This window comes from Trachinotus anak, unplaced genomic scaffold, assembly GCF_046630095.1.
Source record: "Trachinotus anak isolate AG129_WGS33_773 ecotype Australia unplaced genomic scaffold, CSIRO_AGI_Tana_v1 ptg000004l, whole genome shotgun sequence".
Classification (NCBI taxonomy): Eukaryota; Metazoa; Chordata; class Actinopteri; order Carangiformes; family Carangidae; genus Trachinotus; species Trachinotus anak.
The window spans coordinates 24,915,711-24,943,421 of record NW_027273855.1 but is presented as its reverse complement, the minus strand read 5'-3'; the positions used below and the strand labels follow the sequence as shown (position 1 = coordinate 24,943,421).

At 42.0% G+C, this 27,711-nt stretch overlaps 1 protein-coding gene across 4 annotated transcripts; it reads left to right on the top strand.

Moving 5' to 3' along the window:
* Window positions 1-423: 423 nt before the first annotated feature.
* Window positions 424-26,386, top strand: pkig (protein kinase (cAMP-dependent, catalytic) inhibitor gamma). Of its 4 annotated transcripts, none has more exons than XM_071477398.1 (3): window positions 424-707; window positions 23,484-23,665; window positions 25,634-26,386. In XM_071477398.1, the coding sequence occupies exons 2-3, from the start codon at window positions 23,512-23,514 to the stop codon at window positions 25,714-25,716; spliced, it is 237 nt and encodes a 78-aa protein (XP_071333499.1). In that variant the 5' UTR covers window positions 424-707; window positions 23,484-23,511; the 3' UTR covers window positions 25,717-26,386. The 4 variants fall into 4 exon arrangements, with proteins under 4 accessions (XP_071333499.1, XP_071333502.1, XP_071333500.1 ...); XM_071477401.1 differs by lacking the exon at window positions 424-707 and adding an exon at window positions 8,811-8,941; XM_071477399.1 differs by lacking the exon at window positions 424-707 and adding an exon at window positions 10,918-11,111.
* The last annotated feature ends 1,325 nt before the right edge of the window (window positions 26,387-27,711 follow it).

Below are 27,711 nucleotides of genomic sequence, written 5' to 3'. Positions count from 1 at the left end.
AGCTATAAGCAGTGACTTTCTTTTTTGCTTTAAAAAATTAATTTCAGTTATCAGTAGTGTTTTTTGTTCCTGGGGGAATAATGAAATGTGTAGTGGAGGTCAGTTTTGTGCATGGGAAGGTCATCTGTCTGATAAACTGTCAGCTGAGTGTATAACACCACATCATGATGAGTTCAAACACTGGCACTAAAACCAGCTCAGAAACATCTGGGGGTTCCCTGCGAGTAAATCCGATCAGCTGGGGAGTCTGGAGGTTTGATGTCCGTCTAAATAAAGATTTCCTCACATGAAAGCTAAAAGAAACAAAAAAAAAAGATGCTGAATGTGTGTGTTTGATGTCCACAGTGCAGTGTGGCGGTGGATCCAGCCCACAGAGGAGTGGGAGCCTCCACAGGCGGACTCTGATTGGCTCAGACAAGGCTAACTCCATTTTGGAAAACAGCTGTTTGAAGACACAACCTTTTCTCGTTGTTCGCTGACGGCAGGAACAGAGAAAACACCCAGGCTCTTTTTTATTTTTTATTTTTTGCCACACTCTCCCCCGCCACACGTTTGTCCGTCTGTCTGTGTTCTTTAAACGCACCAGTCCGCTTCAGTTTCGGCCCAGTTGCTGCGTTTTTCTGTCCGACTGCCAGGAAACTTAACTGGGATCGATGGTGTTTCATTTCCATTGTAACAAGTGGATAACAGGAGGCGACCCGACCAAGGTGAGTGGAGGTCTTTATCTACCAACCATGTGTGTGTGTGTTTAATGTTGTGCATGAAGGTGCATGAAAACGGGCAGTGTTTGAAGTGACGGTCCGCAGGGGAGCTGCAGAGTCACGAAGCGGGGGTTTTCTACATGGTGTTGGGAAGGCTTGTTCCCCAGCCAGCGCAGACATCACAGCCTCCATCCCCAGCCCCGGGGTCGGCTGAGCCGCTCAGCCCGCCTCGGTAACCTGCCCTCCTCCTCTGCGTCGGTTCAGGTGCAATTACAACGTGAATGTTAATCATATTTACATTTTTCCTTTTTCCTCGACCGTATGAGGCGTTCAAGTGCATCCATTATGCTAGTCGCTTGTGTGTGTGTGTGTGTGTGTGTGTGTGTGTGTGTGTGTGTGTTCAGTGGCATGCAGGTCCTTCCCACACATTAGATGCTGCATTCAGTGAACATGATGACAGCATGGATTGCTTTTAAAAACCCTCATCTCATCTGTTTTTTTTTTTTTTTTGATCTGTCAATGCACCTTCTCCTCCCCCTTCAACCCACCCCCTCCCTCCCCTCCCTCCCCTCCCTCCCCTTCTTCCCCTATCCAACCACAAATCAACTTCGTCCTCTATTTCCTAACTCAATAAGATAACAAGGCAGTGCTGACAGCAGCTTTTCATGCAATAACCTGGCTGCTGAGTGAAGAAGGAGCCTGTCGGTCCAGTTCTCCCGGACGTGAAAGTGACATTGCTGGATGGGAGACGGTGCTCAGAGATTCAGCACAAGTCTTGGTGGTGGTGGGGAGCAGCAGGGGAGGGGGGACCCCCCACTTTGCCTGAGTGTTGCTGGGCAAGTGCCAGTCACTGTGCATGGGCACTGGTGAAGATAAATACTGGCTTCTTGCCTGCCTGTGGTGGTTTGCTTCACTGTCGACAGGCTGACTGGAACCAAAGCAGTGTTCTCCCTCAGCTCAGTGCGGACCAGCAAAAATGAAGCAACCGTTCAGATTTAGATTAGATAAAACAGCTTTGCAGTACAATATTTAAAAAAAAAAAAAAAATCATTGTGATTATTTTGGCAGATATTGTGATATGAGTCACGATTTCAGTTGTAATGATCATTTTTGCATTTCATATTCACTGACAGAAAAAACTGAATGATGATGATGATGATGTGGTTTTTGTTGGGGCTTGTACCAAACAAGCACAACGCCTACGGTGCTCACAATGGACAACAATGTTGTGACACAGTTTAAAAAATTGCAGCTCCTGTGATTTGGATTTTGCACTTGGCCATATTGTGATTTCGGTTATATTTCAATTCATTGTGTGGCCCTACTTTGCAGTGTTGCAGTGTTTTTTTTTCAGATGACAGAATTGGATTGTGGGATGTCTTGACATATTGTGATGTGTAAAGGTTTAGGGAAACTGTTCATCAGTGGTGACATTTTAAATCATATCTTTTTGGAAATAAAGGCAGGCAGCTAAGTGAATCTAGGTCCATGGAAAAAATATAACAAAGGAACAAAGTGAGGTAATGCATAGGGCTGCAACTAATTATTATCTTATTTTTTTCAGCAATTGATGAATTGTAAAATCTATGAAAAACTGTGCATCACAGTTTTCTAAAGCTCAAAGGTCAAATTGCTTTGTCCAACCAACTCTGCGAGAGATTCAGGTCACTGTCACATAAGATGAAGACAAGCAGGACATTCTCCCAGTCTAGAGGCTGGGACTAAAGGGTGTTTGGTGATTTGGTTTGGACAATGACTGAAGTGATTATCAAAATAATTGTAGATTATTTCTGCTAATCATTTCAGCAGTAATATACTGAGCAAATGCACATCCTGTTTGCATTCAGCTTTAACCGAGGGGTGAATCTGTATCTGTGTGGTCGTACGTTACATTGCAACGTCTTTCCTGGACAAAATTTTGACATTAAAGAGCTTAGAGTGTTTTTTTTGTTTGTTTTTTTTTTTTTTACATTAGTGGAAAAATCACATAAGGGGATTAAGCCACCTGATGAATTTAAGATTAAATTTTCCACAGTCTGATGTCAGATATGGCTGTCTCCTTCCTCGTCTCCTCTCTTTGTACCGGCACAAACCAAACATGGTCTGTTATCTTTCAAAATGGCCAAGGGGATGGAGTGGAGTGGAGTGGGGGGTGGGTGGGTGGAGGGGTGGAGAGCAGCCAGAACAGAGAGCGCAGTGAAGCTAGAAAACCCCTGCTACTAAAGAGAGGGACACACATGCCCTGCTGACCTTTGACAGAGCCCCCGCAGAACCTCCCCTCCTGCGTCTCAACCGTATTTACTGGCCCCAAACACCCGGCCGCTCGCCGGTAAGATTACATGTGCTCCTGCTCTCGCTCGTCCTCCTCCGAGGGCCTTTGCGCGTTACACATCTTCTAATCTGTGACTCTGGTTATTATTCAGAAAGCAGCTAGATCATGAGTAATCGGGTCATGCGAGTACATTTATGATTATCTGCAGTGCTGCATGACCAACACTGTTACCAACGCCGTTCTCCTCCTCCTCCAACTCCTTCAGCAAATGGAAGTCGTATCTGCTCCTGCTGAGTGCTGCCAACAATAACATGATTACTCTGAGGACATTTGGGCCCCTATATCCCTGCGCTGAGAGCCTGCATTGAGCACACACACACACACACACACTCCAGGGGTGGGGACGGTGACTGTGTGGTTGTTTCTGTCAGCTGGTTGTTTGTTTTAAGTGGTCATCAGGTTTTCGCTTCCTGCCAGACAGCTTTCTCTCTTTTCCACTCACAGTCCGACTGAAGGTTAAACGAGCTCTTGGTGTGTAGATTATTTCATCCCTAGCTGGAGAATGCGGAGAATTACTGTCCTTTTTTTAATGGGAATCTGAAGCTGCTGGATTTGATGCTTTTCTGCAATAAGGACAGGTCATTTCATGCTTCAGATAAAAATAGCAATCTATTCTCAGAATTGGTTCAAGTGCCTTCTAGATTTCGTTGAGATTGTGTCCACAATCGGTCGCCTGCCCAGAGACCTTCCCCTCTTCAGAACAACAGTCTGTAGCTGCGTCCAGGGTTTTGGTACTACACGAACACGCTGCTCTTGGTCTATTTTTATATGCTTTCCCTCTGTGTAATCATGGGTTTAATGTCTACATATTTTGTGGACGGGGATTTGTCGGTTCAACTGCGCTGACCTCCAACCACATTCTTTGCCCTGTGCACAGAGAGGACTTAAGCTCCTCTGTTTTTAGCTCCCTGACTTCCCCGTGAGGAGAAAACGAGGGCCGTCACCCCGGCCTTCAGCATCTTGTGTGACAGCCCGAAGAGGCTTTCGTCTATACTTAGATCTTCCAGATCACTACGAGAGAGTCTGGTTATGAGGATGAAACATTTATTTAAAGGTCCCATATTTTCCACTTTTCCTGTGTTTTATTTGAAGTGTTGATCTCCATAAGAAGATAGATTTGTGGTTTTAAGAACCAAAAACCATCTCAGTGTAGTTTTACATCTCCTCTCTCAGGCAGAGAAAACAGTCAGCCAATCAGAAGAGAGGCTCCGAGCCTGAGTGATCTAATAAAAGTATATAATAACAAATTTCAGATAGACACTCAGAGAAACCAAATCCCGCAGAGTTGGATGGTGGGTCCAGGTGGGCGGGGCTTGGGGCATGGCTGAGAGTGGTGACTGCTTTGTTGTGACATCACAAAGTTGCAGAAGTCCTGACGACTTGGTTTTAAGGCTCAGTATCTGAATACAGGCTGTGTGCATTTCTCTGTGGACTGAGGCTTTGATACTTTCACAGTATTAATATAGAACCTAGACCTGCTTTATAATCACAAACACATGGACATCTAACATTATACAATATGGGACCTTTATTTAATCTGTAGATTTATGTAGATGTAACATTTCTGGGGTCAGACGTGTAAATGATGCTTTCCACACATGCACCATGTTCCTCACAGAAGCTGGTATTTATAAGAGAAGACTATTTCAGTGCAGGGTACACATGGTTTATTCAGAATCAATTAATTTCCATGTGTTAATGATCTTTTCATGCTGTTCCTTATTGTGAAGCACTTTGTCAAATCCTGCTTTAATAATGGCACCATAAACTGAATCATTGATTATCTCTCTGACATTTAATAATGATGATTGAGCTATTGCAGGTACGTTTAATAAAATAATGATACTGGTGCTATAAATAGCCACAGCTGCGGGTAATAGTCGCGTGTTATGACAGCTGCTCCGGCACTGTTGGAGAACCTCGCCGAAGTGGTAAAATTGCACTTCTGTGTTTTCTTTTTTTTTTTTGCCGTTCTTGACAGGTCTAACAAGTGCTACTGTTAGCACACAGAGGTACTGTAAGTGTGAACAGGTGATTTAGAGCGAACTGACGTCTGTTTGTGGCTAAAAGTGGAAATGAGGCTGGTGCACGCGCCCAGTTCCACAGAGAGAAAACTGAACCACACATAAGAGCAGGCACGTTTTTATCCTCAGACACTGATGCTTCTGGTCCCTGTCGTCCAAATGTACAGAGGTCAAAAGTTCAGAGGTTAAATTCCTTTTCGAACTTGCTGCCCGCTGACCAGTGGAACAGATCATGGGATTGAAGTTGATATGACGAACACATGCAACAGTTGTGGAGCAACATCAAGTGTTCACGCGCTGGTCTCTGACTGTGTCTGCAGCTTGGTGCTGAGCAGGTAGTGTCCAGTGGGTTTTTAGAGGTTTTTTCTCACATATTGTTGTTCATATTGAATTTAAATTGTAATTTGATACATTATTATAATAAATGTATCATCTAAAGCCACGTGAACAGTTTAAAGATCATTGTTTCTTTATGGAGAACAGTTTCTGTTGAACTTGCCGGCTGATGCATGAATATAGAAACACACTGCAACAGCAGGAAAGTGACGCTCCAACAAGTGGAAATAAACATATGCAATAATTTATAAAAATAATCTGAAGGTTGGTGGTTTGATTCCAGGCTCCTCTGATCTGTGTGTCGGTGCATCCTTGGGCAAGATGCTGAACCCCAGTGTGTGTGATAGGAAAGTGTATTATGTGTAGGAAAAAGCGCTTTTAAAATCTGAAGAGTGAATGGGTGAATGTGGTTTGTAGTGCACAGCAAGACGAGCCCACAGGTCGTCTGTGCAGCAGGCCATTATGGCCCATTGTTAGGTTCTGTTGCTAGGCGACATCTAGTGGTCATAGTAATGATGACCAGAGCAAAGGGAAAAGTGCGGTGACGTAGTTTATAGAGCGACAAAGTCCACGTCAGGAGAAAAACAGGAATATGACACAGGAGAGCCGTGTTCGATTCCCACGTAAAAGTAGCAGTTCATGTTGTTTCTTTCATCCATGACCGTTTGTTGTTATTATTGTAACCATGACAACAAAGCTCGTATAATGTTGAGGAAGACCTTGTTTCAATCCAAATCACCATCTTTTCCCAAACCTTACTAAGCCACGACTGTTATTATAGTTACCATGGCGACAGAGGTATGTTGCTCTTGGTGCAGTCCGTATGTTTAATTTTGTAACCATGACAACCGAGGTCCAGGACGCCTGCCGCCGTAGGGGCGCTATTTGAGGAGACACTCGTATGGGTCGTGTCAGAGGGCTGAAGAAAACGGCCTGTGTGGTTGTTCGTGTTGGAGAACGTTTTTAGTGGTCGATGAGATGAGCAAAGTGCTTTATAAGTGCAGCTCATTTAACATCTCATTTTCCTTTCAGGGTAGGTTGTAAGGACTAAAATGTAAACAGTGTTGTTAACCATGTATGGGCAGAAATACATGTAGGGGACATACTGAGCAGAAAAGACATTAATCCTGCAGGAGCAGGCTGAGAAGTTTCTTGTGAAACTGGGTCATACTGTGACCGCTGTGGACACAAACTGACCACATCCTCTGTTCTCAGCAACAGAGAGGGAGTTACGCCCACAGAGAGGGAGTGTGCCATACTCAGAAGATACATTTTGGGTGGAGCATCACTTGTATTCCAGCTGAAGGATGGCACAGGAACCAATTTACTGACTCCAGACCATTTAAAATGACTGGGTACGAAGCTTTGTTAAAGGCTGGGATGAGCTGCAGCTGGCCACAAACCTGCACAGACTAACTACACACTTCATATCCATCAGTTTTATTATTGTCAGATTTTATAAGACCTAAATCTGTTTCCTCATGTTCTCCCTCTTCCTGATAAATGACATGGTTTGTTGAGGTTGCTTTTCAAAGTGTCAACACATCTGTTTTTCTGCATTGAGCCAGTTCCACCCTGTAACTGCAGCTGGACTGACCCACAACACCAGCACACATGTCACAGATGGGGCTGAGGTCTTCAGTAAACAATGTTTTCAATGTATTTGGTGAGAGAATTTTTAATCAAGCTTTATTATGTAAGTGGATTCACGTCCATGTGAACTGGTTTGGAAGTAAAACAGACACGTCCTGCTTTTGGCCCAGCAGGTCGGTGAAAGATGATTTGATGAGAATTTCCCGTCATGAAAAGAATTAAAAGGAGCTTTCATTGTTTTAGATGGAGTGGCCTATTTCAGATTCCATGTGACGTGAATAAAGCGCTAAAATCGATGAACTCTCAAAGCGATGAGACAGGAGAATGCCCAGGGGTAAAAGGAACAGCGTGACCTTCGCCGTTTGACAGGGAATCAGAGGCTTGTGATCTGCTTGTGATGCTTTGATTTGATCCACAGAGGAAATTCTCAGGCTTTAAAATATTTTATTGTGTTTCTGGAAATGTTTTCATCAAAATCTCAGAGGAGCAGAAATGATGAGCCGCTCAGAGAAACGAGACAGCAAACGATTTAATGTCATTAAATCCACTCGACAGCGATGGATTAAAGTGTAGCTCAATGTGTTAATTTCTCTTAAAAAGACAATTGACCTGTTACAGTTCAATGGCCTGTCAGTAAACAGGCTTTTTAAGACTGGAACTGCAAGTTTTGTAGTTTCTCTAATTAAACTTTAGAGACCAGCAGAGGTGGAAAGTACATTTACTGCAGCACTAACAGTACAATTTAGAGGTACTTGTACTTTACTTAAGTGTTTTCAGTTTATGCAACTTTATACTTGTATTCTGCTACATTTCAGAGGGCAACATTGCACTTTTTACTCCTCTATGTTCATCAACTTTTTGCACAGAAAACATCATATCACATAAAATACGATTAAGATCCCAGAGTTTTGGGCTTGTGATCCCTTGCAAGAAAAACCAAAAACAACAAAGTGTGATTTCCCAGCGAAATGTTTAGTTTATCTACGTTTGTGTTCAATGCTCAAAGTGGTAAAATTATCCAATATGTCGCCAAAAAGGGGCCTGACCCCTATGTTGTATCTAAAGTTGTTTCTTCACCTCGACCAGCTACAACAGTAAAATGCTGCTTATGCACTGATGCATCTGTATTGATGATCTAATCCAGCAGAGCTGCAAGAATTAACTGAATAACTGATCAGCCAGTTAACAGAAAATATAACAGCAACTATTGCTCTAATTCAGAAGTGCTTTTAGTCATTTTTTTAAAACAAATATTTCCAAATATTTTGTGGTTCCGGTTTCCCAAAAGTGGAGATTTGCTGCTTCTCTTACATTATTGTAAACTGAGTATCTTTAGATTTTGGATTTGTCCATCAAAATGAAGATGTCACATTTTGGGAAAGTACAAGAAGCATTATTTGCTATTAATGACATTTTATAGACAAAACGATTCATTGAGAAAATAATTGGCAGATAAAATGATAATGAAAACAGTCCTTAGTTGCAGCCTTGTAATAATTTAAAGACTGAAAGGGGCTAAAAGTGCTTTTATTTTGATACCTCTAGCTGATAATACTTCTGTACTTTTACTTCTGTGGGATTTTGAATGAAGGACTTTAACTTATCATGGAGTATTCCACAGCCTCATTGATGAATCTGAGCACTTCCTCCACCACTGTGTCACAGCAGCTTTGTTGACCTGCACATTAGAAGAGCTGGAGACGTTTGCCCTGTGCACCTGCATGAATGATGGTTTCATTATCTGGGTCTAGAGGAAAAGTGCAACGTTTGCCTCTGCTCTGTTTCGTGTTTGCTCGAGGGGAGGGTTACGTATGCGCCTTTTCATCCCTGGTCGACTCAGCAAATTAAATCACATGACGCCCACATCCTCCCGGTCTTGTGGAAGAAAAAGTGTGACGGTGCAGCTGAGTGGAATCACTTGGCAGACCTCAGACGCTCCGAGGCCGTCGGTACAGGTGAGAGGAGCGACGCGTTTGCTTCAGTGTTTTTTGAAATGCAGCACAAAGGGCAGCTGTGGTTAAGGCAGTAATGAAGTCTCTGGCTTTGGAGGTGAGAGGTGCTTTGGCTGAATGCAGCTTCTGGTGTGTGTTACTCTGTTAGAGGGAGGGTGGGTGGGTGGGTGGGTGGGGGGGGGGGAGTCGCGGGTGAAACAGGTGGTGCAGAGAGATCAGACCAGATCATATATTCTGTTACAAATTGGCTAAATGGTCGTCTGCTGCGGAGTAAGCGAGGAGTTCTACGTTTCTCAAGTTCTCAAGAAAAGTAAACACTGGAGTCTGTGAGGGATATTTCCTTATATAGCAAGCACAATAAACATGCATGCATTCCTTCTCTGCAGCTCTCATCCTCCCTCTTTTTCATTTTGTCATCCTCATGTTTTTTTTCTATCCTTTCCTTGTCCTCATCTGCTTTTCCATCCTTTGCTCACCATCCTCCCCTCATCTTTCTCCATACCTCCCTCACCCTCTTATCTCCTGTCCTCTCATCTCCCTCTTATCCTCGCTTCGTTCTCCTCCTCCACCACCTCCTCCTCCTCCTCCTCCTCCACCTCCTCCTCCTCCTCCTCGTCAGCCCAAGGGTCTTGCTCAGCCTCCAGTGTGTGTGCAGAGAGCCTGGGAAAAAGATAGGGCATAAACAACACAGGCAAACAAACCACCTGCTTCCTGCTGAGGTCTCGTGTTGTTAAATGTGTGGACAGAAATAGAACTGGGCAACCTTGCACTAGAATTAGAGCAGATAGAGTGGACAGTGGGAGGAAAATCACAGAGCAGCACAGCACAACGAATCACTGCGTACCTCTGTGCTGCAGACACAGGAACCGAGCCGAGGACACCTGAGGAGTTAAAGCTAAAACAATCAATTAATCAATTAGTCAATTAACAGAATATTAATCTGCAACCACTTTGACCATCTATTAATTGTTAAAGTAAGAAATTCCCAAGTTACAGTTTCTCAACTGTGAGGCTTTGATGTTTTTTGTGTTTTTTTTTTTTTTGTAAACTGAATATATTTGGATTTTGGGCTGTTGGTCAGATAAAACAGGGATGTAGGAAACGTTTCACAATTTTATGACACTGAAATATTGATTTAAAACATTTTATCTTTCACTGGATTTGAACCCTCACCACACAGTGCTGTGCGACTGTATAAATACACAAATTAATCTGATTAATCAAAGATCAAATGATCTGCAGATGATGATAGATAATGACTGATTATCAGAAATCTCGCTAATTAATTTTCTGTCTATCAAACTAATCCCTTGAGTGCTAATAAACTGTAAAGACAGGAACAGGCATAAGACAAACGCAGCTTTCATAATCTCTCTGTGCTTTTATGTTTCCTCTCAGCTCTCAGTACTTTACCAGACACGCAGCAGATCCACCCGCATCTAAACATGTTCAACATGGACGAAACAGCATAGAAGAGTTTCAGTCACTGCTCTGTCCCTCAGAGCGGCTTCACACAGTCATCAACGAGTTTGGCTTTTACAGAAACAAGGGAAGAGATGTTTTGTCTCAGGGAACATTAATCTCTTTTTCTCGTTTTCATAGGGACAGATATAGAAGAGCGCACACGTGTGTCTGTGTTTGAGATTCTGTCGTTTCTCCCAACACATTTGTTTTTGTAACAACTCCGTCCGTGAAGAGTCTGAAGAACGACCAGACTCTAAATGAACAGTTGCTGCACCATTTGGAAATGGAGATGTGAGAAGAGAGATGTGTGTTTTTTTTTTTTTTTTTTTGAAGGGGTGGGGGTGTGGGGCTGTAATCATGGTCTCATTTTAGAGTCCAGCTGAAGCACCTGCTCCTGACTCAGCTGTGAATCATGGGCGGTTGATGATACTCAGTCACACCCATCCTATTCACACACACACACACACACACACACACACACACACACACACACACACACACACACACAGACGAGCAAACACAAACTAGGGGATTCCCTGTAGCCTGAGGCAGGACATGCTGCTGCAGTACACCCGGGCTCATATGTCTGACTGTCTGGCAACTCGTCTCTAGTTCCTTTAAAACAATGACCCATCACAGCTTATTTGCAGTTTCCGGGCCACAGGGAGACGCACACCTCGGACACGGAGTTGTGCTTTCAACACCTTTGGTAACGTAGCCTCTACTCACGTCCGGACAAACCTGTATCGTGTGTCTGATGCTGTTGCTGTATTGTGTGAAGACGTTGTGGTGCACCGGCACTGGTATTGATCCAAGCAGCTGTTGCTAAGTGAGCTATGCTAAAAAAAAAAAAAAAAAAAAAAAGCGTTGCTCTCTCTGTAGTAGAAGTGCTGTCTCTCTCTTTAGAGTTGTTTATTATACGATCCTGAACATCTGTTTAACCGAGGAGGCGACTTAGTAGATTAACAAAATCAATTGAAGTGTGTGTGTGTGTGTGTAGTTTCAGTTCCTCGTTTGTGCAGTGTTAGTGTCGCTGAGAGGAGATCTGTCCGCTTTAATTACAGACTCAGAGAGAAAAACGTGCTTCATAAATGTTTTTTCAGTGTTTGTTAATGTTACTTTGCAGCTGCAGGAGTCGGTGTGGTTTGTGTTTGAAATGACTGGAATTCCTAAAGGACTTCCTGTGCAGCGGAAGGACGTGTGAGGATGATGTGGCCTTTTGGGTGGAATCACTTCTTGATGTCGTTTAATTTTTAATTTTTTTTTTAAACAGAATAGCTTTAAAAATGGGGAAATACTGTGGGAGTATTGGAAGCCGCTCTCGTGTGTGTGTGTTCAGTGTGAAGCTGCAGTCAGGAGACAGGTAGCTTCCTCCAGTCTTGGCGTCACTCTGAGGTGTCCAGGCAACTGTCGGTGATTTCGAGGAAGCCGCTGCAGCCGACCAAGAAACAAACCAGCGCGGCATGATGTAACTGAGCTCAGCCAGAGCCACACAGTAGTAATTGTAGTTAAAGGGGAACTCCACTGATTTTGCACAATGAAAAGTCTGTTCACGGATCTTGAGAAATTAACTAACGTCACTCTGGTGATGTCATGTGAGCTGTCAGGCTGCTCCTCATCTCTGCAGGAGGCTAGAAGCTCGAGGCTACGTCAGCAGCTACGAGCGGGGCTGGGTTGAAAAAAAAACGTGACCAGCAAAAGCATGGCGGATGCATAAAAACATGGCAGACAGTATGTGTGGCTGCATTTCAGATTTAAAAACTGTGAAGACAGTGAAGAGCTGGACAAAAGCAAAGCTATATGCAACATGTGCAAGAAGAAGCAGACAGAAGAAGAAGAAGAAGAAGAAGCTGTATCTACTTGGTGCACGCTGTAGCTGGTGCACGGGGGTACGATAACAACACACATTATTTAAATACCTGTTATTTCTTTAGATTTGTGTCTAAATCTGTTGGTCATGTTAAATAGAAAGTGTGTTAATGTAACTGCTTTGGGTTCATTCTTAATCTAAACATTAGATCTGATCAACATCTGATCATAACGTCAGAGGAACAGTTCACAGCATTAGCTCTCTGAGAATCTCATTCATACCAAAGCAGAATTGGTTTTGGGACTGAAACATCTTTAACTGTCCATATTGAGTCACATTAAACGGGGACCTTGTGAATCAGAATTGAATTGATTCAGGAGATCAGTGGTAATAGTGGTAATACGGCGGACGAGCTGCATTTTAGCTTGAGTATGAGTAGATATGAGCAGTGAGTTAGGTCCAAACAATCTAATGTAATCTAATCCAACAGCTCTGCCACATCTTTTCAAGAGTCTTTGAGGTTGTGGTTAGTGGTGGTGTTGAACTGGATTATATTGAAATGTGTTTCTAATCTTATTCTCCCCTTATATTTGTAAATGTGGGATGGACACAACATTAGAAACACCTCTCCATATAACGTAGTCCAGCTCAATACCACCACCAACAACAACCTCATTAATAAACAGTTAAACTAATGTATTTCTGACAGTGTCAGTCAGAACTGAACATTATCTTTATGAAGGTAGAGTTTACGGCTGAGCTGTTTAATTTGATGCATTAGATTTTACATGTGTACCTTATAAAGTGGCTACTTAGTCTACATCGGACACTGCGCATTATAAACGACCAACAAGATAATAGCACAGTGGCTAGCTGCTGAGTGCACTCTCACATTATACGATCAGTAATCGCTGTGAAGTGCCTTACATCCACTTGTTAATCTTTTAGCATTTCAGTAATACACAGCACATGTTTACACAGTGGACATATTGATATAAATGTGCTACACTTGTGCATAGTGCTGAGGTATTAAACAGTTCTGTAGAACCCACACTGTGGATGTTAGTATCTGTTTTGCTCTTGCTGCTTCTTATCCACTGTTGTAGAATAGGAAACACGCAATTAATCAAATTTCAAGTAATACTTACAAAACAGGAAAGCAGCTTTCACTTTGATATTCAGATTTGAAGATGAATAGAAAAACGAGTTTGCATCGCAGGCTGTTTTCTCAGCTGGTTCCTTTCATATCTCTCAATTTATAAGGGGAGCGCAGCTTCATCTTCCACTTCATCGTCTGTCTGCTTCCCCCTGAGGTCCCGTCCTGTGTATTACTGCTCGCTATCTGTATGTCTCCTCAAGGCCTCATCATTCACAACACAACATATCGCTGAGTACATGTGTGCACAACACAGATACATGAAGCCACAAAAGCCTCTTTGATACTGACAGTCAAATGATGGACATCTCACAGTCTAATCAACCTGGACATTGATAAATGTGTATTTTATTGTTATTTTAAATTCAGGGAGTCTCTTAAATGCTGTAATTATAAACCTTCTTTTGAAATCATGAAAGTAATTGTTTTGCTTCGACTATTTATTTTTCCATTGTTGTTATTATTTAAAGGACTATGTTTTAAGAAATGAGAGTTAAAGAATACTAGAATAATAATTTTCTCCATCTGAGAACCATCTTTAAACAGCAGCGCTAACCGTGAAACAGCTATTAAGTAAAGCTGAGGTGTGGCCACGTCTGACCTGCTTTACTTTTACTGCACTGATCACAGCCCACCTGCCTCATTGATCCTGCTAACTCAGAGAACAAAGGCAAGAAGACCTTCTGTGCAGAGACACTTAACCACACAGGTGGTCTGTAAAGTTTAGAATTGATTTTTCTGACCACCAGGGCTCATGTTGCTGTACTGCATCTCTGACCTGCTAATCCCCTACGAGCCGGTCGTAGCCTGAAGTCTCTCAGACAGAGAGCAGAGTCGATCCTGGTGAAAATGTGGTAATGAGGTCTCTCTTTTTTTGTAAAACCCTCAGCACTGAAAGAAAAATTGATTCTTCAGTTTTATGAATAAGCTTTTCACTTGGTTTTGTATGAAGTCTGTTTTACATCTTCATTTTTTGCTATTATGTCCATTATGTCCATAGATCATTTTCATGTACTGAGGCTATTTTAGATAAATTAAAGCTGAAACAATTAATAGACTTATCAATCAATCAATATACAGCTATTTTGATAATCAACTAGCTCTTTAAAGGAGCGATTTTTAAGTTTTGTTATTGCTACATACCTAGCATTAGCATTAACAGCTGTTTACTTACCAATCTAGAGGAAACAAAAGTTCAGCATCAAACTTCATTCCTTTACTCACCAACAGCTGTTTCCAGCTGTTGAAAGCAACACTGATAATGTTTGTCTCTATCATGTCTTTCCTTCTACTGAAGTTAGCATGCTAACCAGCTAGCTCCTGCCTTGTCACTTTCCGATACCGACTCACTGTAGCCTCCAATCTGCCCTGAAGATGTAGCGCTGCTCATGCGACGTATTATAAAAACAACAATAGCTGAAGTTATTGTCAAGTAACAATCACCACCACCCTCTCCTGGCAAGAAACGGAGAAAAAATTACAAACATCCTCTTTAAGCAAACTTTTATTCAAAAGAATTCTGCGTCCTGCTTCTCAAATGTGAATATTGTTTTTTTTTTTTTTTTTTTATTGTTTTCGTCTTCTATGATAGTAAACTGGATATCTTTGGCTTTTGGGTTGTTGGTCAGACAAAAGAAAACATTTGATGACTTCACCATTAGATCGTGTTTGTGTTGAAGACAGATCTTCCAATGAAATATTCCAGTCTGTGATGAAATTGCAGTGATTGGTCGCTGGGCTGAGTGATCATTTTTATATCATGACTTGAAATTTGCCATTCTCATGTACCAGGAGTTGCAATTTAAAGGGATAGTTTGACGTTTTGGGAAATAAACTTATTCACTGTTTTCTTAACGTTAAATGAGAACATCAATACCACTAGCTGCCACTGCGCCAGCCAGCTAGCTAATTTAGCTTAGCACAAAGACCAGAAAACAGGAGGAAATGGCTTGTGAGTTTTTTTTTCTTAATAGCTGATATTCAGTAGACCAAACAATTAATCAAAGAATCTGCAGATTAATCTACATTACACTGTGTTTTACATTTCACTTGTCTGTCCTCAGAAACTTCACAATCAAAGAACTTCAGAAGACTAAACTGTATCAGACTTGAGAGATTTGCCAAATTTCTAGTTCCAGCTTCTCAACTGGGAGTGTTTGCTGTTGTTCTTTGTTTGTTGTATCTTTTCCATCCTGATACTGATTCTGATACCTGAACTTGTGCATCGGCCGATACAAGAAACAATCCAATACTGTTGCGTTTCAAGTAAACATTTACAGCTGTATACTGCTAACCCTGTATGGATGTGATATGATTACTATGATTGTTACACTACCACCAACACTTCAAATTGAAGCCTTGCATACTGTACATGCTGCCTTTTTATAGGTGGGACTTTCCTGAGTAAAACACTGCCAAAGTGCTGATGTTTTGCTCACAGCTAAGGTTTCACCAGAAATCAATTCTTCTTTGCTGCTCTAAAACAGTAGTTGCCAGTGTAACAGCACAGTGCGACTTCCTGTGTAGGCTAGAGCAGCAAAGAAGAATTGATTTCTGGAAAAACTGTGATTTTATCTTGGTTTGAAACTATAAAGTTTGGGACCAAATTACGTTCTATTGGATCGGTGCATAGGTTCGTGTACTCAGCAGTATCTGGGGCATTTCCAATACTAGTACTGGAATCGGAACAACTATAGTTTATGTGATGGTATTTGTTTTGGACCATTGCTCAGACATAAAAAAAGAGATTTGAAGACTTCACCTTATGCAAAATTACTTTTGATGACACTTTACAGACAAAATAAGGAATTCATTAATTGAGAAAATAATCCATATTGAACTGAATTGTTAGCTGCAGACCTTCTTAACTTAACATGTCAGCAGCGAACATCTCAGACTGGGTGTCATTTTGTTTTAATGGTGGATACCGCTCTTTTGCAGCACGGTCATTCATATGTATGCTTTTCTTCTCCTGAGAGACAAATGGTGGGAATCGATCTCTGAAGTGCTCCAAGTTGTGAAGTGGGGGACCACGGCTCTAGCTGCTCCCCTGCACGCCTGCCGAGATAATCTGTCCGAGCCAGATTGATTTTTGATTTGGCTGCAGCTTTCTGAAGTAGCAGCCTCGCCCAGGCCTTTTGTATTATTCATTAGCTCACTCAAGACTTTTCCAGAGTAGCTGATGCTAATAGCCTCGGTCAGGCTTCTTATCTCCTGTTCCTCTGCTGATTCATAATGCCTTCAGGCGTAGGAGCTCAGTACGCTCATTTAGGATGACAATTATGCAAGAGTGGCAGTGATCATTCTCAGTATCTCTGCTCGGTGAAAAGGAGATAGAAAATTGCATTGAGTATCCAGTGTTATCAGTGGTAATTCTGCATGTCTGACAGAGAAGATGGAGACTTTTACTGTGGCTTAATAGTAAGCCTGAGACTTTAAAGTGCCAGCGAGAGAGAGGTGGTAAAAAAGTTCTTGTGAGTAGTGATTTGTGTCTGCTCGCCTGCCCAGCGGGGGGAAGGCTTTCACAGCGTCTATGTAAATGGCTGACTGTTGAAGAGCAAAAGCTAGCTACTTGGCAAGTTTCAATATTCACTTCACCAGGGGAAATTAGGCCTTCACACCCAGGCCAGGTCCCATAAGAAGAGGAAGGATGTGGGGCAAATATATACACTAGAGTTGAATGGACTGGGCTTTTATTTATTTATGAGAGGAAGACCAGGGAGGAACAACAATGCAATTCCCGATGAGGAAATACAGCTCCCTTGTGTCTGAAGTGGGCTTGTTGTCAACGGAGCAGCTGCTGACATCATGTGAACAGACAGTGCCCAGACCGCGACTGACGGGGGCTGAGAGGCAGCGAGCAGGAGGGCAGAGAGCTGAGGCGCACCACTGTTATGGTGCTTTCAGTGCTGAGGGTGAATGGACCTGGATGGATTTGCCTGAACTGGTTGTAGGCACCAGACTGCAAATGAAGCAGCTCTGAATACTTTGGTAAGATACAGCAATTTGTTGTTAACTCTCACTTTATCTGTGCTTTTTGTTCAGATGTGTTGTTGCTGTAGTAACAGAGAGCTGCAGTGCAAGAAAGAGCAAGTTCTTTCACTTAAAATGCAGATTTCTGTGGTTTTATTAGAGCTGATATGATTAGTTGATTAATCAGTTGAGCAACAGAAATCAATCAGCAGCTGTTTTACTATACTTTAAAGTAATAGATCAGCTTGTGAGGATTTGATGCTTTCTTCTATCTTATATCATTGTAAACTTTGGGCTTTAGGACGGTTGGTCAAACAAAACAAGACATCACTCAGGACTCTGGGAAAATGCAGTTAATGATTATTTTCATTATCTAATAATTTGCTGATTATTTCCATGATTAATTGATTGATTGTTTTGTTCAACCAACAGCCCAAAACCCAAAGATATTCAGTTTACTTTCATGTATAAGAAACAGAAGCATTAATTCCTCACATTTGAAAATTTGAAACCAGCAAATGTTTTTGGTATTTTTTTTTAAATTACTAAAACATTTATTTGATTATTAGTAAAATTGCTAATAAATTTTCTGTCAGATCGCTACATTGTTCTAGACTTTTTATTTTATAGACCAACCAAACGACAGATTGATCGATAATGAAAATAAAAGTTGGCTGCTCAGTCTTAGTTTTTTTTGTCAGCTACCTCACATCCAACTTAAAGGCCAAACTTAAAGGCAGCTTTCATTAATCATTCAAGGTCGAAGAGGCCACTGGAAAAGTTGAGTTGCTACGAGCAGCAGATGAAGCTCATTCACGTGAAGACTTTTTGCTTTGTCAATAAAAACAGCAAGATTAGTTGACAGACTTGAAATTGGTCGTGTAGACGCAGCTAATGGATGTCGAAATCAGCAAAGAAGCCAGTCTTTGTGTGGGTTATTGCAGATAATGTGAGTTTATTACACGCAAATCAGGCTTAAAAGGCTCCAGTGGGATAGCAGTGAGCCTGCCTCCCTAATGGGCCCAGTGTAAGTGGCTGTGCTGACTCATATTCCCTGAGTGATCTCAAAGGCTTTTGTTCTTAATGTCTCCATTCCTGTTACATGTCACTTTCCCGCTGTGGTCACCGTTTATGTTCAAAGGAGGAAACCGTTGTGCACCTTTTTGTTTAGCCTTTGCTTTTATTCACAATAACTTTACAGTGCTTTTTGTGTTGATGTGATAATGCAGCTCCATGTCTTTGACAATGGAGAAATTACCAGAATTTGTATTCGGATGTTTTCCTGAAATAACTTTGTAGAGAAAATTCCCACATTGGAAACGATCCACACTTACAGGAAGGAGAGAAATTGGGGGGGGGGTGAGGCTAAACTGATTTCACCAAACGAGCTGCAGCGACTTCCCTGTGAGGATTGAGTTGTTATTGTCCTCAGTGAAAATACACACCTGTGACATTTGTCTTGTGGTGGCGTTTCCAGCCGCAGGTGTGTCGAGTTTCCCTTTGTATACACACCCTGACCTTTCACATCAAGACTCCTTTATTTCTGTTAACTAGGACATGCACTGTGAGTCATACGGTCATTTTAGTGAGTAAGCAGTTCAATCTGCCTTTAAGAGGAATTATACAGGCCTATGCCATTTACCAAGAAACTTTCAGGATGCTGGTCTGGATGGAGGTAGAGCTGAAATGATTGATCCATTAGTAAAGTGACAGAAAATTAGTCTGCAACAAGCTTGACTGGTGTTTTCATTAATTTAAAGTTATAAAATGAATATATAAAACTTAATAATATACAACCTTTCCACCTTAAAATGCCTCAAAACAACTAGATCTATGTTATTTGATATATATTTTGAGTTGCTTACTGAAATATGTTTCCAGCAATTCTCAAAACTAGGGAAACTTGTGATTTTAATCATGGTAACACTGACGTCATATCCCCTATGCTCACGCGTCAGTGTTGTGGTTTCCTGTCAAATTGTCAAAATCAACTTTTATCCAGGTTCAAGACACATTTTTCTTTGTTTTCAACTATGTATGTTAACTGGATGAAGGAGCTTACTCATCGGACATCTGGATCTATCACCAGAGAAAAAAGCTGAGCAAATGTTAGGCAGCTGAGCCCCAGCTGTTCCCTGACATCCTGTGTCCGCCGGACACTATTGATGAGTCACTGATTTTTAAAGTGAAACTACTTTATTCTGTGTTTCTACTGGTTTTGATCTCCTGGTCTGTTGGTAATAGAGAGGAGGAGACCTCTGCAGATAATTCGGCACCTGGTAAAAATCTCATGATCAACTGACCCTGAAGAAATCCAAACGAGGAGAGGCTGACGGTGATAGTGGTTAAGACAACAACTCCCATGATCCCACACTACTTAACGTCACCCAACGCCATCTTTTGTTATCGTTTTGATTGAGAGACCTCTAGAGACAGAAGTCATATACTGTGCACTAAAGTCATTTATGACACAAATTGAATGAATTTGTGACAATTTTACAATAAAGATAATAGTAACAATATATTTAATAACTAATTGAAGAAATGATTGATTAGATGAGACTAATATATTGAAAGTAATTGTTAGTCGCCGCCCTAGATGATGAATGACCATTCTTTTATTCCCCCTAATGAACATGAGTTGCAATTAGTTCAGTCACGCAGAAGGTCATCGGTGCTGTTGGCGCTCCCAAGTCGCTTTACATGTTCATTTGCATCATACAAATCACAGCAGGTGAACAACAAAAGCCCACACAGCTTCAGTCAGTCAGCCAGCGCTACAAAAACAAGTTCATCATCACAGTGAGCTTCGAGGATATCGGGGATAAATTGATTTTAAAAAGCAGCACCATTAAACTGCGTCTCCCACAGCTGAGGCCATGCAGTCAGGCAGAGAGGAGTGTGAACACGTGCTGAAGAGCAGAAGGCAGAACATCATCATCACCATCATCCCCTCCATGGAAACCTGTTAATGATCTCATGGCAGGACTTGATCCACATGCGCAGGCGAACCGACTAATTAAACAAACAAATGGCAATTAGATGGGGCTCCCATAGGTCACATAACAACTGGGCCAGTGGAGTAGAAGAGGCAAACACAACACAGCACACAACTGCTGCACTAGATACACAGCTGGTTCTAGTTGCTTGAGTTTTAATAGTCCAAGATCTTCAAATGAAATCTTTCAGTCTGTGAAGAAATAGCATTGATTGGTAGCAGGGTTAAATTATCATCTTTCTATCTATCATATGCCCGTCAGACAGACTGGCTGTTTCCCTGTTTCCAGTATTTACACTAAGCTAAGTTAGCCGGCTGCTGGCTGTAGTTTCATACTTAGCTTACACACACGTGGGTGATAATCAGTTAACTTTTGGCAAGAAAACCAAAGAATTAAAAAATATTGTATTTATTGACATAATTAACAGTATCTTAACGAGCTGTAGCAACTGAAAGTTTACACAAAGATGGCCGCTGTTGTGGTTACAATGATAACAGAAGCTGATAACTTCATAGCAGCTCTGTGTCCTGTTGCCTGTATTTTCACTCACACTCACCATCTATCATTTTTGATGTTTTAGAAAACAGGACCAGGCTGTGTCTGTTTTGCTGTCCTGGGCTGTTATGACAGGTCTGTCACATCAAGTCAGTTTCAAACAGGAAGTTAGCAGGTAGCCTGACAGTCGTCCAGTGTAAACGAAACACAGCTGGAGGACGGAGGTGTCTGAACAGGTCATATCAATGGCTGAAGCGTCGTGTTAAAAACTCCACAGCGTATTGAGACCGTAGACTGTTATTGAAGACGGACGTAGCCTCTGTGACGTCACCCATAGGTTTCTGAAGAGTGGTTTTAAAGCTCAGACTGGGATGCTCCGCAGTCGCCATCTTGACGGCGCCTGACTCCGCCCAACTCCCAGCTCACAGCCTCAATTATACATAACTTTAAGCCTTAATAAAATTGTGGTGAGTTATGTAGTAATTCACCCTGTACAGTCGTCATGAAGGAAATTAGCTGTAGAGACCAAAACTGCTTTTGTACCAGTCTGTAAACATGTTTATTTCTGCTGTAAAGTTGAGCGTTTTTAACTTGACGGTCAAAGAGGATTGGCTCACTGTTGGAGCCAGACTCAAGTGGCTGTTTGAGGAATTGCAGTTTTTGGTACTTTGATGTTGGCTTAATTTTTCAGCTCTGGAGGTTGCTGCTTGATTGAGACCTCCAGGATTAGGAGCTGTGAACCTAATGTTACAGTGATATGGATTCAATTAAACTAATGAGTTTAATTAATTTATCAATGGGTCATTTCGTCTATAAAATGTCAGAAAATGATGAAAATTTCTTTTCCAAGGTGAAGCTGATTATTGGTCATCGAAAATAGTTGTTTTTAAATTTTATGTTAGTGAGCTTATCAATTAATTGGCAATTTGTTAACAGTGTTGTTGTGGACCATCATTCAGGTCCCGGTCATCATCAGATGCTTGTCATTATTACCATAATTCAGCTGTTATCAATAAAATAAAAGAATGACTCTGTTGATGTCATGAAAAACAAGGAAAATCTCAGCTCGTTCAGCTCTAATTAGTACTTAGTGAAAGCCTCAGTTGTTTGAACTTCAGGTTGCGGAAGAGGTAGAAGGTGTAATTATGAACCTGTGAGGTGAAGGCCTCCCACGGTGCTTTGGCTCACTAATGACTGGAGAGGCCAGCTACATAGGTAACAGTCTACCAGAGGATCACACCACCATCTGCAGGAGCACAGAGTGGCTCTTGTGTTTGGTAGGAGCACTCAGGGAAATGCCATCAACCCAGAACTCAGTGACATTTCCTGAGTTACGCCTGAAGATTGCCCTTCACTGCAAATTTCACATTCCCAACAGCGTCGCCTACGTCTACGTGGCTTTGACCTCTCAGGGAATGACCCAGGGACACGCTGTGCATAAAAGAGAAAACAATTGTGGGACCTTTCGGAATGATAATAATAATAATAAAGGAATGTGAATGAAAGCGTTTGGGAACAGACTGGCCCCGGGTCAGCGTGTCGTAGCTGTGTCTGCCAGCTCGTTTTTATTCCTCTCCTCGTTTCCCTCCGAGACTCCGTCCCCCTCATTTTTGTTAAAGTTTCATAGCTCAGCTGCTCAGCTCTTCTGTCATGGTTGTAGTGCTACATGCTTTTTCAGAGGTCTAAGTCTGTAGTGGTAATGTAGTCAGTCATGCTGCCTGTACACAGCAGTGAGGTCTTTGCTATCTGTGCCGGGTGGGGTGGGGGGGTTGGGGGGGGGTCTTCAGGGAGCTGTGACGACATTTACAGTCTCAGACAGTCTCTCTCTCTTTTTTTTTTTGCATCAGACCATTATTTCCTGCTACTACTTTCATATCTCTTCTGTTATTTTTTACTGCTCTTTTCTGGAGCACCTTTTTATTTGTCCCCCTCTCTCTGAGGAGTTACCAGCTGTATAGTGTTTTAGTGGTTGGCAGGATCCATGACCTAGTTAAATATGGACTGAGAACAGGAAACTGAAGAGGAATGAATGGCAAATGGGAGCTCGACTTGCTTTCTTTCTTTTTTTTTTTTGCTGGGGCCCTTTCTGGCCCCGCCTCTGCTTGTCCTTTGAATAGTTTAAAGCTCTTTTACTCAGGCCTCCCATATTGATCAGTGCTTTTTCCAGCCTTTTTTAAGTCCTTGCTGTGTCAGTACCTGTGGGACAGACAATGGGCTGTAATAGAGGGGTTTGATTATGCAAGTGGAGCCCAGAGATATTCGGCGCAGCTTTTGTTTTTAGGACGAACCAATTACCCAAATATTGGTAGTGCCATTAATTGCTGTGCAGAAATAGAAACGCTGATTATTCACACCTTCACTCTTCTTTCTATTTTTCTCAGCTGAGAGGCTTCTGAAGTGGCCCCTTCCTGCCCACTCTCACTCTGAACTGGTCATCCTCAGTTGCCTCTTAAATAGCTCAGCATTTTATTTTATTTTTTCCATCTAGCCAGTACTGTTTCTACTGAAGTAGAAATGCACAGGACACAGTGATACCCCCCCCGCCCCCCCTTAAGCGACTGCAGACCATCGAAGGGAGACAGTGGGGTGATTGGTTTGCTTCTTGCGACACCTCCGCAGCTGTCTGACATCTCCTCCTCCCTCTGGCAGGTGTAATGAGAGCGCTGGTCATGGACAGATGATGGACGTGGAGACGTCGTACTCGGACTTCATCAACTGTGATCGCACAGGCCGCAGGAACGCAGTGCCCGACATCTCAGGGGAGGGGACAGTAGTGGCCAGCACCAGTGAACTCACCAAAGACCTGGCAGAGATGGATCTGAAGGCTGCAGGTCAGAAAACTCACATCTGAATACAAGTGTAGTAACAATAATTATGTATAAAAGCAGTAGAAATATGCAAACATTTATATATTTTACGACCATAGTCTAAAGACCAGTTTCACAAAGATATTGATAGCTCTATCTATTCATTCTGTTATATGCTGTTTCTGTATTATGTGCATATTATTCTTATATATATGTCTGTATATATCTGCACTTACTGCCTTCTGCACTTCTGGTTAGATGCCAAACTGCATTTCGATGCTTAAGTACCTCTACAGTGGGCATTGACAATAAAGCTGAATGTAATCTAATATTTTATATTTGAGTTTGACCAGTCCTAATCAGAGTAATCTAATGCAAGTTGAACAGTTTTGATGTTGAGACTTTTTCCTGTATGTTTTTAGTTTTGAAACCTGTGCTTCAGTTCTGTGACTCATATTGAAAGAGCTGATGAATAAGGTGAACAGGTGAGAGGGTTAAAGTGGATTATTCAGCTATTAATGCTCACCACCAGTAGTAATGTCATATTATTTGTTATACATGTTATTTACCCCAAAATATTAAAAAAAATTTAATTTAAATCTTGACTTCTTTTAAGAGTGTAACATCAGGCTAAGACCCATGTTTCCATGATAACAAATCCATGAAACCTGCTGACTAGTGACAGAAGGAAGTAGACCTCGGCCGATAATATTTATAATATCGAATATGAGATATTTTTCTTAATATCACATTTTTGCACAGTCTCCTTTCTGCTGAGTCTGACTCATTTCACTACATCGTACCTTGGCATGTCACAATTAAAACTGAACAGCAGTTATTTTATGTTATGAGTGGCAGCGTCACTCATAACAGAAACATAAAATACAATATATATAATTATGTACTATTTAAAAAAGAAAAAAAAAAAGAACTGGAGAATAAAAAACAACACTAATTATATTATTAAAAAAGCCCTGCTCCAAAAAACCAAACAAAAAAAGAAACATGATAGTGTGGTATATTTGGGCTGGACTGTATTGAAATACTAAATTCTGGATATCACCTTAGATTGACGAGTCTTTAAAAATCACAGTAATCTGCTTTTCATTTTCATTTGCCTAACAACAAAACTATCCTGAACCTGACTGAAGAGTTGACACAAGCGTTGACGTCGACACTGCAGTGAAATTTATGCTACTGGAAGTTTTTGTATAGTTTCATTGTTCACTGATTTTTTTTTTTTCCCCAGTAAAATTCCCTTATAATTGTTGAATTCATCCAGAGGACAAACTTCTGCTGATGTGAACGGAGCTGAGCCGTTTGACGCAGTTACTTGATTTGAAAACATTCTTAATTTACCCAGAATCCACGGCGGAGTAGTCCTCCTGAAGACTGGACAGCTTTGTGCAATGGATGAATTTAGATATGTGTCTGAAAATCAGTCTGATCTAAGCTGCAGTCAAAGATTACCTTTGAGAATCCAGCCTCTGGACCTGAGGGCACTGAAATGTGAAAGGTGGTGTTGCTCAGATCATGGTCTCAGTGAGACTGGGTTGTTCTTGCCTCAGCGCTAAATGAGCTGTAGCGGCAGAACAATGACAGATAGTCTTTGCTTCCTCTACTCTCAGTAGAGTGTCAAGTTTTTAGGAGGAACATCTGAATATGACGCAAATATTCCCCAGTCTGACCATTGTGTGTTACATCGTTGTTCTCGTCGACTTCCTTCTCAGTCAAAGCCAAGTTTCCCATGACATGCTAACCAATTTGACCGCTATAAATCAAACTACTCCCAACACTGGTCTCTCAAATCGAGAAATAATCTCCGATCATGCTCACACTGTGTTGCTGCAGGAAGTTGTAGTTCCTTCCGCAGGATTCTCATTATTTATTTCTTTCAAAGAGGCTGAGAACAGATTTATTCTCCGCTGTGGGGAATGCCAAAACTATCACTGACTGATTTTTGTGCTTATTGTTTCCCATGTCTTCCTCCAGAAGGAAACGCGGGGGCCTCCCCAGCCCCGGAGGCAGAGGGCTCCACCAGCCAAGATGCCCAGGGAGGTGGAGGCCCATCCTAAACTCAACCAGAGACTGAAGGGAGGGGAGGGGAAGGGAGGGGGGGGGGGGGGGGGGGCAGAGCCAAGGAAAGGAAAGTAGAGAGGAAGCAGGTGAAAGTGGAGTAGAGACATGGAGAAAGGAGAGTGTATATTGGTCGTCCTAACCGGACACGAGGACACCTTCGCTCACTGCCGGCCTGTTTGGAGCCTCCGCGGCTCTAAATCTTCGCCTTTTCATTGGAACAGATTGTAACATGGGGAACCAAACAGAGTAGAACTGACAGTTGAGACGCTGCGCTTACACTTCATACTCTGTTAGTCATTTATATTCCTGACGAGACACGAAAGCACAGAAACCTTGGATCCATGTCTGTGGAGATGGACTGAGCTGAACAGAAATCATTTATAACAACACTCGAAACATCGTTCCAGTCTAATATGGAACAGTGTCACGGAGGGCGTGTTCATAATCATCTGTTTGTCGTTTTCTTTCTATGTATGTGTGTGTGTGTGTTTGTGACCCTCTTGTTCAATTTCATCGTCAAATGTTTCCTTCTTTTTTTTTTTTTTTTGGTAACATAGTCCTCATTATACTGTCGTGTACGGACTTCATATTTATTGCTAAATGTTCAGTGATAACTTTGTGATAGCAATTTTCTTTGTGTAATAAAATACTTATGAATTACTGTAACATTTGTGTTTTGTGTTTTCAAGCGTAATCAACCCCACGTGGCAGCTTGCAGGTAGGTTTCTGTTTTATTGAACACGCGCAGGCACAGGAGCTGTAAAGGTAGTGAGTCCCAGCAAACCAGGATTAAAGAGATCAGCGCTGAGTTGTTCCAGAGCCGCAAGTGTCACTGAACGCAGCGTTTGTGTGTACATTAGGATGGCCACAGGAAGCCGGTGTTTACATTTCCACCTACGTTACATTTCCCAGTGTTCCCATTTATCTCTTCATGCAATGAAAAAATGGGCTGTGTAGACTTTTAAGTGCAAGGTCTGAACAAGCTTCCTCTTTATATTCACCTCATGATATTATAATGAAGATAAAGACACTGATGGAGCACTTTATTACACCATACTAATACTGAGTAGTTCCTCCTTTTGATCTCAAAACAGCCTCAGTTCTTCATGGCATTGATTCCACAAGATGTTGGAAACTTTCCTCTGAGACTCTGCTCCATGTTGACATGACTGCATCACATCATTTCTGCAGATTTGTCAACTGCACATTTCACGCTACCAATCTCCTCTTCTACCACATCCCAGAGGTGTTCTGCTGGATCCAGATCTGGCAACCGGGGAGGTCACTTAAGTTCAATGAACTCATGAAACCAGTTTGAGATGAGTTTTGATTTGTGACATGGTGGATTATCCTGCTGGAAGTAGCCATTAGAGGATGTTAAATTGTGGCCATAAAGGGATGAAAATGCTCAGCAACAATACTCAGATAGGCTGTGGCATTCAAACCATGATTGATTGGTATTTAGGAGCCAATAAAACATTCCCCACACTATTATACCACCACCAACCTGGACTCTAAGGCAGGTTGGATCCACAGATTCATGCTGCTGGTGCCAAACTCCGACCCTATCATCTGCTGCCTCACCAGAAATCCAGATTCATCACTTCAGGCTACGTTTTTCCAGTCTTCAACAGCCTGTCCCCACTACGACCTCAGGTTTCTATTTTTGACAGGAGTGGAACCTGACATGGTCTTCTGCTGTTGTAGCTCACCCATCATGAGGTTGGATGTGTTTTTCACTCTGAGATGACTTTCTGTTCACCTCAGTTGTAAAGAGTGGTTATCTGAGTCAGCTCCGACCAGTCTGTTTATTCTCCTCTGACCTGTCATCAATAAGGCGTTTCCGTCCACATCACTTTTTTTTCCCTCACTCTGATGTTTGTTGTGAACAGTAACTGAAGCTCCTGACCTGTAGCTGCAGGATTTCATGCTTTGCACGGCTACCACCTGATTGGCTGATTGGGTGATTGCATGAGGAAGCAGGTGAACAG

What these genes read in the sequence shown, in the direction of transcription:
- pkig (XM_071477398.1), top strand. Translation starts at nt 23,512, where the DNA reads ATGATGGACGTGGAGACGTCGTACTCGGACTTCATCAACTGTGATCGC. An exon ending in GATGGATCTGAAGGCTGCAG is followed by an intron (nt 23,666 to 25,633) that starts GTCAGAAAACTC and finishes GTCTTCCTCCAG; the next exon opens with AAGGAAACGCGGGGGCCTCC.